The sequence below is a fragment of the Struthio camelus genome, chromosome 3 (assembly GCF_040807025.1).
Source record: "Struthio camelus isolate bStrCam1 chromosome 3, bStrCam1.hap1, whole genome shotgun sequence".
Classification (NCBI taxonomy): domain Eukaryota; kingdom Metazoa; phylum Chordata; class Aves; order Struthioniformes; family Struthionidae; genus Struthio; species Struthio camelus.
The window spans coordinates 104,878,176-104,891,612 of record NC_090944.1 but is presented as its reverse complement, the minus strand read 5'-3'; the positions used below and the strand labels follow the sequence as shown (position 1 = coordinate 104,891,612).

General features: G+C 47.3%; 1 protein-coding gene across 4 annotated transcripts in view; it reads left to right on the top strand.

The window, feature by feature from the left end:
- The window catches only part of MDGA1 (MAM domain containing glycosylphosphatidylinositol anchor 1), a 150,528-nt gene that overhangs the window by 55,139 nt on the left and 81,952 nt on the right, over positions 1-13,437 (top strand). For all 4 annotated transcript variants that reach the window (XM_068939538.1, XM_068939539.1, XM_068939541.1 and 1 more), the window contains exons 4-7: positions 2,637-2,833; positions 5,537-5,669; positions 11,386-11,655; positions 12,042-12,371. In XM_068939538.1, coding sequence (XP_068795639.1) covers positions 2,637-2,833; positions 5,537-5,669; positions 11,386-11,655; positions 12,042-12,371 — 930 coding nt within the window. The remainder of the gene's footprint in view (positions 1-2,636; positions 2,834-5,536; positions 5,670-11,385; positions 11,656-12,041; positions 12,372-13,437) is intronic.

Genomic DNA, 13,437 nt, shown 5'->3' with positions numbered 1-13,437 from the left:
GTATTTGCTGTAGGTACAAGGGAACACACAGGAAAAGCCACAGTTTTTGTTGAACGCTCACCCAGGCAACCTTCAGCCGAATGAACCAGAATTTGAAAACAAACCCCTTCTTCCCCTGCACCCCGATTCATAGTTAGAGGTGAGTAATCACTCTCATGCGAACCTTGGTGTCCTTGCCAGCAAGTGCTAGTCCTCGCTCATAATTTTAGTATCAGATGGCGAGACTGTGTAGAGCATCGTTTTGTGCAAAGACAATATTAAAGTGGAAGCACTAACCTGTGTCTCAAGTTACTCCCTTGCCCCTAGTGTGCATCAAGTGAAGCTTTTAAATACTGGTTGGACACTAGCAGAGAGGCAGCTGCTGTTTGGAGTATTTCCACGTGGGAAAGAGGAAAGTAAAGAGAAAGAAAGAATGGATGGCTACAAGCTTATATTGTGCATGAAACATCCCATGTGATCATCTCCATGAGCAGCCTTGGGCCAGACTTATCATTTGTGCAGCTCACTAACATCAGTGGAATTCCTTCTACGTCAAGGACGTGTATTGTCATAGGTCTTATTTTAGCTTTTCTTGGGAGGGTTAGGCTTAGGGCTGACTGCTATTAAACAAGACTGAAAGATTTGATGGAGGAAAGGTTTAGCAACCAAAAGGAAGATATTGTTTCCCTTGTAGGGAATAGCTGGGAGGGAGGAGACCTGGACAGAGATCTTCCTCTTTGAGGGGTAGGGGAAGTGTTTTGCTCTGCATCCTGCTGAGAAAGGGGGACTCAGGGAGGTGGTATCTGCAGTTACTCGTGTAAGAATGAGCAAATAAAGTAAGAATAAGGAAGTGAGGAAGAGGAGAGGCTGTGCCCAAGGTCCTGGTCCAAGAGAATTTGATTTAAAATTCAGTCACTTTATGGCTGAATAGAGGCAGCACTGTATGGAGAGGGGCGTCTTTTCTCTACCCGCATATATTTTTCTTCTGTCTTGTTTTTCTTCTGCTTTGTCATCGTTCAGCTAACAGCTCTACTCATTTCTCTGAGCCTCGATATGGTCAAGCCAACAAATCTCAGGTCTCGTTACAAGTGCTATCTTCCAAGCATACAAGATGATAAAATATGCAAATCCACCAGTCCGTGCTTGTCATTCAGTAGAGAACATGCACTATTTGGATGACACCTTAATAGAAAATCATCCCTACTCTCCTGCTTCCCCCTTTCTTCCCAGGAACTAGATTCCAAGCTTGCATTTAAAAAAATGTCTAATTTTCAATATCTTGAAAATTAGGTGGCACAAGACAGTGGGAGATGATGGGCACGTGTCCTCTCTGGCAACATGCTCAGAGGACAGTGCTGGCAGCACGAGGGCAGGCTGGGTGTGTGTGCGCTTCATGTTTTCTTTGCAGCTGAAGATGGGGTTGCAAGGCTGCTGACTGTGCAGACTTGCTCCACTGAGCTCAACAGGCACCTTACAAGATATGCTTTAGGGCATGGGGACAGATTGCAGTTTTAAGGGGCCATTTGATCCAATCTTGTCAAATGGGATCTTTATTTAACCCCAGTCAGTCTCAGTGTGATTCTGGGAGGAGAAAGACCCCTGTCCTCTGAGGTTTTCCTCGTGCTTCCTTGACTTTCAAATGCTAGTGTCTGGTGCAAAGAGAGAGGTCTCTTTTTTTACGGAAAGGCAGCCCTTGGGGAGCGGGGCGCCCTGGGCTCAGGCTGCTGCGTGTATGTGGGAAGCATGCTCTCTGCAGGGCTATTGCTTGTGTGCTTGCAAATAAGAGGTAACTGTTGATCAGGTCATGATGGCTGTGTCTGGAGTGGGTATGGTAAGTGAGGGTTTGGGGAGAGTTTTTTTTGTAAAGGGGGAAAAAAGAAAAAAATTTGGTCACTTTGGGGGTGGGTGATGGAAACACAGTAAGCAGAAGCTGATGAAAAAAGGGAGAGTCAGTGCAAATCTTGAAAAGGAGAAAGTACCCAGAGGTTATTTTAATAGGAAAAGAGAGAGAAGCTGTACTCAGATATCACCGTGTTTTGCGTCTCATGTTCCCGTGGCAGACACCCTACCAGACTTGCTCCTGTCTAGGAAATAACTCTGCACTTCAGCTCCTTGATCCTGTCCTGATTTCTACCCCCATCCCTTGACTTGAAGGTTTGTCATTTCTTTTGTGTGGGCATCTTAAAGCCATGGGCTTAGATGCATTTCAGGAGGGGCCTGGGAACTGGAAAGTGAGAGCAGCAGGAATGAGGATGCAGTAGGGTTTCCTGGGATCCTTCTGACTTCTCACTGAAGCAGAGAGCTGTGATTTGTGGTGGAGGGTGGTACTGGGGAAGGTGAGGCAGCCTGCTGGTCTGAGAGGTGTGTGGTAGACAGTCAGTTTGCTTGAGGACCACATAGGAACTGCAAATCAGAGGGTGCTTTCTATTCTCTGAATGTTGTGCGGTGAGCGGGAGAATTTTGGCTTCTCCTGTCTGTTCCCTTTAGATACCACTTGTGTTATCTGGCCTCAGCTCTTAATTCAGCAGTTGTCACTGGCCAAATGCGTGGGAACTTTACCTCTCCCCACGGCCCCTGGAGCGCCGTCTGCTCTGCAGGCTGTACCTGCTGACCAGCTTCACTAACAACTGCTGCGGACCTCCTTACCTTCCTTCCAGATCTAGATGAACCTGTTCTCACCGTTCACCAGACCATCAGTGATGTACGTGGCAGCTTCTATCAGGAGAAGACTGTCTTCCTCCGCTGCACTGTCAACTCCAACCCACCAGCTCGCTTCATCTGGAAACGGGGAGTTGAGACGCTTTCCCACAGTCAGGACAATGGGGTGGATATCTATGAACCTCTCTACACACAGGTGAAAAAAAGCATACCTGCAGCTTGTGTTGAGCAACTTGGTGAGGCACATCCTCCATTCTGGGTGGTGTTTGTAACCGAGGCAGGGAGAGGATGGTGGGGAGAGGGTGGTGGTCACTGCGAGGAGCATTGTCTCCAGAGGATTAGTAATGCATGTTTATAGTATGCAGGTCTCCAAAGAGCAGAGCAGCAGGAGAGAACATGGCCACTGGGAAGTCCCTGCCTTGCCATCCTGTCTCCCCCAGAGCAGGTCACAGTTTACATGAAGCTAGTTGGATGACTGAAACTATTCACCAGTAGTTGGGATTGGGTCTCCTCTGTCTCCCAGCAGTAACCTTTTTCTTAGCTGAGCGCCAAGCTCCATAAATAGAGATAAGCGCTTCCTGTTTTAGCAGTGTGAGTGAATGGTAGGAATTACTGTGGACTTTACGAGGCAAATAATGAAGAGCTCTTCCTAATGGCCGCAAGTAATGCAGGCAGCCTAAGCGTATGAGTACTTTCTGACCATCAGCCTGTGATAAGGTATTATTCCAAGTCCTTTCTGCTTTTCCTGCTTGCCTATGCTGAATTTGTCCCTGCGTAGCATGTTTCCTCTTGAATGCTGCTGTCTTCATGGTAACAGGTCTGCAAATGAAGTGGGAGAAATAGAGGAGTCTTTCTTTTGCTGAAGCATTCTAGGCACATTTTCTTGGGCTCTCCTCTGGCTCTGAATGCCCTTCAGCTGCCAACCAGTCCTAGCGCTTTCAGCAAGGCCATAAGATAGCACAAGGCAACGATGAGCCGGAAGGGAGGGCTGAAAGGGCAGCTCCTGGGGGCACCCATTTCATCCCACGCACCTCTCTGCTCTCCTGTGTTCCCAAAGTTGGGCCCTGAGCACATTCGGGCTGAGTTTGATTTCCGAGCGATGCCCCGGGCAACCTTTCGGTTAATGCAGTTGTGTTCATGTTTTATTGAAACATGCCATCTCTGTAAGTCATGGAAATGGGTAGTCAGATGGAAACATTCAGGGGGATTAAGAGAGAGAACAGATTGCTGCAGGTTAGCAGTAGATTTGCAGAAGTGCTGTAGGCCAGTGCTGCTGTTTGGCCCTAGTTGGGTGCTATGTGGCATCCAACCGGGATGTTCTTGCCCTTCTAGGAAGCCACCATGCACTCTTGCAGCTTTCATTAAGCTCAGTGCGATTACCAAGAGACATTACTTAATGAGGAGATGTCATAGGACTTGAGATATTGTCTTCAACTAAATAAGGCATCTGGCAGAAATTCACTGTGTTGCAGCATTAACATATAAATGACCCAGTGCCCTGCAGTTCCTGCCAGGCAATGTTCCTGCCATGGCAGGTCATTCCCAGCTCTGAGAAAGGGTGGTAGGGCTGTTGTGCTCACACAGGCATGCTCTTGTGGTCTTCTCGCTAATACCAAAGTAAACCTGTGAGTTTGGGTTGAGAAGAGTTGCATTTAACAAAAACACACCTACACAACACTGTTGAGAGGGCAGAATTGGAAAGGAGATGAACGCTTTACTGCATAAGCTTTTTAAAACTAATTTACAATGTAGGTTTATACACATTTACCCGACATTTACTGATCAATAAACTGCATACATACCACCATGTGCAAATCACTAGTTGACGTGCACATTGTAAATGCCATCATTTTTGTGGCGTAGCAACCAGTCTCAGGGGACGGGACTTTCATAGGGTTGTTGGTCTCCTAGGTATTTATCTTTCTAATTCACCCAGTTCAGATCCTTGTTCTCTGAATATTAGCATGCCTGAGCTCCTTGTCCTGTTGCTTGAGGTGTCTCAAGAGGATTTGTCAAGCTGTCACCTTCTCATGTTGTCAGACTTTTACGGAGCGGCTTCTCCAGAAGAAATTCAGACAAACACAGGCAGAAGAATAACGACAAGCTGTCGTGGAAGACACATGAGTTGCAGTGGGTGCAAACCACAGGAAGCATCTCAGAGCTTTCCACATCCCATAAATATAAATTTACAGAATACGTCTATTGTTAAATTAACAGCTTTATTCTGTTTCTACAATATGCCAGTAACTGATAGAGTGCCAGAGCGTGAATTTTTTTGTTACCATAGTATGAGAAAAGTCTGTCAAAGTCAGTGCAGTCACTCTGGATTTATGCCAGCATGGATGAGATTAGCATCTGGAGAAAAGGGATCGGAGAGGTTTGAAGGTTTCTTTGAATGTTTCTCTGAATTACCTTCCCCTCCCCACTGCAAGTGTTCACCGTTTAACTGTTGAACATGCCATATTTCAGCCAGCGTTAATGCCTGGCTCTGCTCTGGCTTAGCTTGGGTTTGCAGTGTTGTGACCCCGCTGACTTCACTTGGTTTCCAGCTGTTATCGTGGTGTGAGATTAGGGTCTGGTCTTGGACATTTAGGGTTTTTCAAGTTCTGCAAGATGATTCTGACCGCCGTTGACAAGGAATTATGCCTAAACCTGTTCAGCAGGGTTACATGACAGTCAATTGCTGGGTGTTCAGAGCACTCCTGGAAAAGGAATTATCACTGCAAACATTTTGTGTCTCCTTTATGTATAGCTAGGGAGGCTTGGGGCCTGTGCAGCTATCTTGAGGTTTCAGTGAGAGCTGTTGGTAACTGGTGTCTTTGGGCCAGGTTATGGATTTGCAATGACAAGCTATGCTTTGTACACCTGTGTCTTTGTCTCCTTCTTTCCCAACTCCCAGGGTGAAACAAAAGTCCTGAAGCTGAAGAACCTGCGGCCCCAGGATTACGCCAGCTACACTTGTCAGGTGTCTGTCCGTAACGTCTGCAGCATCCCTGACAAATCAATCACCTTCCAGCTCACAAACACCACAGGTAAGAGCAGCTGCGAAGGGGCCTCGTAGCCCTCTGATGCCTTGCCTGCCGAGCAGCGATTACCTCTCCAGGCTAGTAGTGTTTGCACCCAGTCTAGGGACTACAGCAATTAGTGGATCACCTCATGCCTACGTCTGTGGGGTGGGGGGGGAAAGGAATCCTTAATGCCGAAGTTTTTTGGCCAGGGATACTTTACTTTTTTAACAGTGTATATATAGCTGGTGCCTTGGCCAGGTCTGTCATGAGACCATTAAAACAGACTACAAGTAGGTGTTGAGGCACTATGTAGATTTTAATCCAGACACTTTTATTTATTTATTGTTTTAAGTGACTTTAAAAATAGATTTGATACGGTGTAGAGCAGGGGAGATGCTGCTGCAGTTCTTACAAATGTTTCATTTATGAGAGACTCTGGCCTGGTTTACAAGACTGCACTCTGGAACCTCCCAGTTAACTGGTTCTGCTAGTGTCGATGTTTGTGGAAAGCAGGTATCTCTGGCACCTTCCCAAAAAACAGAGGTGATCAGCTACGCACTGATATTCATGCTGGCAGTGCTTGAGTGAGCCTCCAATTGTGAACAGAATCAGTGTGACTAAAAAAAAAAAAAAAAATCCCTCAAATGTGTTGAATATTTTCAAATAATGAATAAATGTTGGAAAATTGCTTCTGGCTCTGGGGTATTTCATGATCAGAAAGAGAGGCAATGTAGTTGTTCGAAGTATTCATCTCTCTGTAATGTAACACAAAGCAGTTTGTATCCCTTGTGTCATCTTTGTGCAGTGGAAATAGAACTCTTTTGATGTCGCCAACTGTTGATGGGGATATTGTTAATACTGCATAAATTATATTTATTGATCTGACTGAGCTCAGGGTGCCTGACAATGAGTTGCATCACTTTATGTAGAAAGAAGGAAATAACGAGTTTAAGAAAAAGTGAACTAGAGCCAATGTCAGGAAAAACTATTCTCCTTGTAGTGAGATCTCTGTGAACATATCTTAAGTAACTCGTGTTCCTGCTTGAGTTTATCTCAAAATGAGACTGTAGAGAATGCTGGAATGTTCCCTTTAAACACTTATCTTGTACTGTTGAAGAAGAAAGGGATCTCACACAGCTGTTCTTTCCTGTTGTGTCTTTACCTTTAAAGAGTTAGAAAACCAAATTTTTCTTTCTGACCATTCTCCCCTGCCAGCCCAAACACAGAGAAACTATCCCTCGTTCCAGTCTAACCCCTTCACTAAGTGAAGAGGGAAAAAATATTTTCAGGCTGAAGCCAGATCAGAAGCCAGTATACAGCTGAATTTACATCAGTTCCTTTGGTACTTACCTAAGCTCTGAACTTGGTCCACACAGCACATGCACCTAGTGCTTATTTCTTGTTGTTTAGGTTTAAATGCATATTTATGCACAACTGCAATGCAACTTGATACCACAAGCTCAAAAGGAGTACGGAAAATGTTCACGTTCATAGCAAATTGTATTCAAAGCTATCGGCGAAAATGAAACTGGCGTTGCACTGAAAGGAGGGTTTGTGTTAAATAACATCTCACGTTAAATATGCTTGTGTTTTTTTCAGGCTTGCCCTGCAGGTAGTGTTGTGTGTAGATGAGAAAACGTTTAACGAAAAATATTTAATTCTCTCCTCCTTTCACCTAGGTCTTTTCTTTCCCTCTTATGCCTTGTGCGTTGGCAACTTCCTTAGCCGTGACTGTGTCCAGAATTCTGAGCAGCTTCACTCGTGATGTTTTTGCTTTTGCCACAGAAGAAGGCCCAAAGGGCACCGAGGTGCATGGAAATCAATCTTTTAAATATTTATAGACCCAACTATTATGGATCTTGAGGGGATTGATGGGTCAGGTCATGTCAGGCCAATGGAATCTTCTCTTCCTAGTTTGTTTGCTACTCCTCAGCTAGTTCACTCTGGCTCCTTCAGCAGTGGCCTTTGGACGGATTGTAGTCTACAGCACGATGTGCTTCTCCTCTGCTCTACGTCTGCAGGTTGATCCGTACGGATGGGGATCAGTTCCCGATGTGCAGCCTTAACGTGGAGGAGGCTTTTGCCTTCTCCTCCTCCGTTCTGCTGCTGTTTCGTGGCTTCAGAGCAGCAGGTCAGGTCCAGCAAGACCACAGGCCTGGCTCAGTGCTGCATTGTCGTTGCTTGCTCTGATGGGGTCGGGCTGACGTTTTCCCCTCCCTTGATTTCTGTGAAGTTAAGCAGCCCAGCTGGTTAATTCTCCTGCAGTTTTACTGCAGCAAATTGGACTTCAAAGGGAATTGAAAGTGACTCTTTGTTTTTAATGGTCCCCTTGCTGCTCAGCAGTCTCCGACAGCAGGTTTTCTTCACCAAGAACAAAAGGAATTGCCACAGGTTACAAATAAATGAGATTCATCTCCTGCATAACAATGTCTGCGTACTGTTAACCTCTATCTGCTGACAGGGGCAGGAGTGGGAGCCCATGCAGGTTACTACAGCCAGGGATCCAGTTATGGCACACTGTGGCAGCTTGCTACTTTGAGCTGTGCGGGCAGCAGCTTTGCTGCTTCCCTGTCCCCTGATACATGCGCAACCTGCCCCCTGAGGTGGTGCCTGCCCACGTATGTCACTTTTCTTTCCATATCGCCTTGCCCAGAACGTGTCACTGCTCAGCAGGATGAGTGTTGGTCAAACATGTGCAGGTCAAACTTTGCAAGAGCCCTAAATATTAACTAGAACCTGACTCGTGCTCCCTAAATCTGACGTCTCCCTTCTGGAAGTAGACTGATCTCAGACCTTCTCTAGTTCTGATGGGGGAAGATTCCTAGGCAAGACGCTGCATCTACCACCTTATCTGTGCTCTTAGCTGAGGCTAGTTCAACATCAGAAGGCAGGAGCAGCTCTTTGGTATCAGCAAGACCCAGCTGACGGCCTGTTAGCAGCGGGAAGATGTCTTGCCTGCCTGTGGCGAGTTGAGCCACTGTGTTTTTGGGCTTCGCCGAGTCACATGAAACCATTCAGAGCCCAAGGAGGATGTACAAATCCTTCCGTTGCTACTCACTACGTGCTAGCCTTTGGACACCGTTTCAAAACTCCAGCAATGAGGCCTGTGAAAGATGCTGAATACAAGCTGGGGCCCCTCAAAATTTAAAGGCTCCAACCACAGTCCTCAATGGCCAGTACAGCTGGTAGAAGAGAGTTGCCTTCTTCCTTTGGCACAGCTGGCCACATCTGGCACGAATAAGGTGTGTGCCATGGTGAGCGAGAGGACGTTTGATTCGGTTCACCAAAGCAGCGTGCCAGCATAGCAGTAGTCGCACTGCTAAATTATGGTGCCTGTGCTAAGGAGAGAGCAGTACTCCTCGCCTTGTTTGCATGGGCTGTAATTTAGAGATCCAACACAAATCCAGCACAGCTCATTAACGCGGGGTCTGGGGAGAGGAGAGGCAGAAATAATGATGCTGTTAAATCAGGCTTCATGAATATGGAACAATGTCTGATTTTGCATTGTTATGGCTGTTACTTGAAACATACCTCTCCGCCTTTGTGCAGAGGACTGTTACTTTCTCAGCTCTGTCTGGATAGAGCCAGTGATGGGGCTGACAGCGGCTTTAAAGAGCTTTTCATGAGACGAAATGGAGAATACAAAGGGAAGCTTTTTGGATCAATTCTGGAAGGGAGTGGGTGGGTGGGTGGGGAGGAACTATAGGGAGAAGCATGCGGAGATAAACCAAAAACAAGGACTAAAGTATCCAAAGAAGGAGAGATTGTTAAGACACTTTAGATCAATCCCAGTTGTTGAGCTGCAGCATAAAAGGATCCCCAGGGCTTGTACCCTATACTTCTGTAGAGTATACAGGACTCTACCCTTGGACTTGTACCCTGTACTTCTATAGAAAAGCGTACGTGTCAGCTGTGGAAGTGAGCGGGAGCAACAGTGGGTGCCGAGCTGCTGTTCGTGGTCTGTTATGGCCCAGACAGGTTCTGTCCCTCCAGGTTAATCTCCAAGCAGCAAGGGCTTTCAGATGATTGGTGAAGGCTTTGCCTCTCAACAGCAGCTAGTTGGGTGTGAGAGTTGGAGGAGAGTATCAGGATGGTTTAGCTGAAGTCCTTTTTTAATGGTAGACCTTCCACAAAGCTCCTTTTTGGATGTCACCGGTACGTGAGAACAGTGGTCTGGTCCTGAACCCAGATGGCTTCTGGGATCAAGCAGGCTTCTCTGAGACCATTCTGTCCTTCACCTCCATTGGGGTGAAACAGAGCCGCCTTGCTGCCTCCTCTTGCTCCTCCCCAACCGAATGAGACCCTCTGCTCTTCCCCATGGCCCCCTGTGGCTTGGGGCTCCTTTCTTCTGATTTAAATATGCCTGCACTGTACTGTTCTTCTGCCTTGTCCTTCTCTGTCCCTGTTGGTGTCTGAAATCCCAGAGCTGTTTAAAGCAACATGGGGTAAATTAATTTCGGGGAAAGTGGCTGAGGAGTCCCCTTTCCCTACGCTACTGTTCTTTTGGGCTCAAGCAGATCTCTTGGTATTCAGAGCAGGCTGGCTGCGAGTGTTATTGGCAATCTCATGGTAGAGGCCTCTGTCCTTGTGAGGTATCTGATCTGTTTATATACAGATGAAAGCCGAACGTGAGGTTGAGAGCTGTGTGCAAATCAGACGTGATCTTTCAATATGGGCATGCAATTAGGAATGCTCTTCTGCCAGGTTTGCTCCCACTAGCAGGGGTACATTCCCATGCTGCCAAATGGTCAGGCAGGAGGAGCCAGTGCTCTGCCCTCACCTCTCTTGGGAGGGTGACAACTGTCCATCATACTCTGAAATCTCAGGGAGCTTTCCAACAGGCTTTGGATCAGGCCCTGAAATGCTAAGCTCAGTCCATGACTGCAAGTTCCTGTGCCTTGTGACAATGAATCTCTTGTTTTCCTGCCTTTTTTTCTCTTCCCCAGGGTTCAGTTCAGTGTGCTCTTCCTGTCCAAGGCACGGGCAGATTAGCTTTTGATTCATACAGTAGTGTTACAGCAAGGGAGATACAGGTGCTCCAGTAGGAGCAACCAGTTGAACTTTTACTCCGGTGCTGCTTTTGCAGGTCCTGCTGAGAGTCAGGAGTGTTAAATGCAGAAAGAACAGAAGGTACTGTCGTATCTGCAGAGGAGTGGGCTATAGTGCAGTATGGGAAAGTAACGCCGAGCCGTTGTGGCTTTCCACTGCCCTTCTGCTTTGCTGCAGTTGTCTGCATCAGGAGTCAAGAAGCCTCTAGCCTCTGTTTTTTCACTGCCTAATTTCTTCCGACCTGACCTGACCAATCTTGATTCTGGACCTTGCTTGCTTCAGCCCTTCGAAGAAAGTGTTGTGACTGGCTTTTGACGCTTTTAAAGTCCTACGACCTGGAGGACCTGTTCTGAACGCTGTTCAAATGTTACTTAGACCTAACTGTGCCCCAGTCCTAAGCACTAGTTGTAGAGTCTTTCAGGTATCATCTCCGTTCTGGGTCTATGTGAGGTTCTGCCTGTGCTGTTTCTTAACTGTAACAGAGCTGGGTGCTCTAACTCAGAGCTGTGGTAATGATGATGCTTTAGGTTCACAAATGCTTTGTATTTGTAATGAATTCATGGATCCCTCTGGCTCTTCCTGCTCAAATCAGCTTTCTTCAAGAGCGATTCCTGGAAAGTAAGAAGCTGTGTATAGGCAGGCAGGTGGATCTTCCTCAGGCTCAGAGTTGTCCCTCTTTGTTCTTTTCCAGCCCCACCTGCTCTGAAGCTGTCTGTCAATGAGACGCTAGTGGTCAACCCTGGTGACAACATCACCATACAGTGCTCTCTGATAGGTGGCGACCCACAGCCAGAGGTGATTTGGTCTCACTCGCCTGGCCCAATGCCTCCCAACAGCCTTGTGCAAGGAGGCAACCTCAGCATCTGGAGGATCCACCTGGAGGACTCGGGCTACTACAACTGCACAGCCATCAACAATGTGGGGAACCCAGCAAAGAAGACAGTAAACCTTCTGGTGCGATGTAAGTTGCTCTTTTTCTCAGAGGATGGGTTTTCAGGGCAGAGGGGCTAGATTGGTATTTCTTCTGGTTGTTCTTGTACAGCTGAGGGTGAATGCGGTACTTAGCAGAGACTACTATTCTGGAGAAGATGTTGTGCAAGCTCCTTTGCTCCCAGGCCTGCAGCTGTTCCAGGGCTGCTTGGGCTGTAGCACTGTCCTGGGCTGGAGAATGATCCCACCCACCAGATATGAGGCCCTGGGGATGTGTTGTGGGATCACAGTGGGGCAAGATCTTGGGACAGATTTTGTGCAGAGATGTTGCCTTCCTGAGGAACGAAGGGCTGATGTCCTGTCCATTGTAGGACATTTTGCTGTTCCTAACTGGTTTGACCCTTCTGTTCCTCCCAGCCATGAAGAACGCCACGTTCCAAATCACCCCTGATGTGATCAAAGAGAGTGAGAGCATCCAGTTAGGGCAAGACTTGAAGCTGTCGTGCCATGTGGATGCTGTTCCCCAGGAGAAGGTTATCTACTCCTGGTATAAGAACGGGAAACCAGCCAGATTCTCAGACCGGTTGCTTATCACCAGGAATGACCCCGAGCTCCCACCTGTGACCTGCAGCCTGGAGATTATTGACCTGAGGTTCAGTGACTATGGCACCTACCTGTGCGTGGCCACCTTCCAGGGAGCACCCATTCCTGACCTCAGTGTGGAGGTGAACATCTCCTCAGAGACAGGTGAGCCCTCTCGGTAGTGACTGGGGGCCCCGGGGAGCAAGGGCCGTGGTTGGCATCACTATCTGCCCTCCACCCGGTCTCTCTGGCTTTTTTGAGGCACCTCACATGAACGTCTTGGACCGCAGCGGGGAAAACTATTGCATCCTCAGGCAAGCGTTTGTCTGTGAATGGAGATGGGTAATAGTTACAGCTCCTCTACCAGGTGTGCTGTGCCCTGACAAGATCTCCTTTTGTGTTTTCTCTCTATGAAAAGTCCAAAGTACAATCCAGCCAAAGCCACGGAGACAGCTTTAGAGTATGATTATTCAAAGAAACCCCCAAATGAGGAAATATTGTGAAGGAAAAAAGAGGGAATGGAATTTCACCAAATTTCAAAAGTCCCTTTGGTGAGAGGTTTCTGTAAGAGAAAAGAAGCTACTCTTCTCTCTCTTTGGCATTGCTTATGAGGAACGTCCTTTGGTCAGAGCTGCGTCCAGGAGAATGGTGTCGTCTGTCGCAGCAAATTTTATGAAGAGCTTTAATGTTTTCTGGAGCAATTACAATCTGCCTTGGGTACTCTCTGCAGGAGTCCAAACATTATAAATGCTTCCCCTCTTTAAAATCAAGGTCACCCCCCCCGGCCTCTGCTCAGCCTTCCCATAGCTTGGTGAGAACAGGACTAAGCCTTAGGTGTGTGTTAGTCACCTCTGATGACTGTAATGCAGGGTCTCAGGCCTGCCTCTGAGCTTCTGGTGAAGCAGGGGATCCAGCTTTGCTCTCCATTATAACCATCTCATCTTGTGGCCTTCCTGGGACCCCACGGGGATGTCACAAAACAGCCTTGGTTAATAATCTGAGAGCTCCCAAGGGGAGCCAGCTGCCTGCAGAGTCTGTCCTGAACCATCACAGAAAGTTTTATCTTAATCTCTGGTTGTATTGAGCCGGTTAGTCAAGCTGTTCCTGACTGTAACAAAGCTGGGTGCTCTGACTCAGAGCTATCGTAATGATGATGCTTGGACCTTGCTTCCTTTTGGACCCTGCTTGCTTCAGCCCTTAGAAGCAAGCACGGTGACTGACTGGCTTTTGA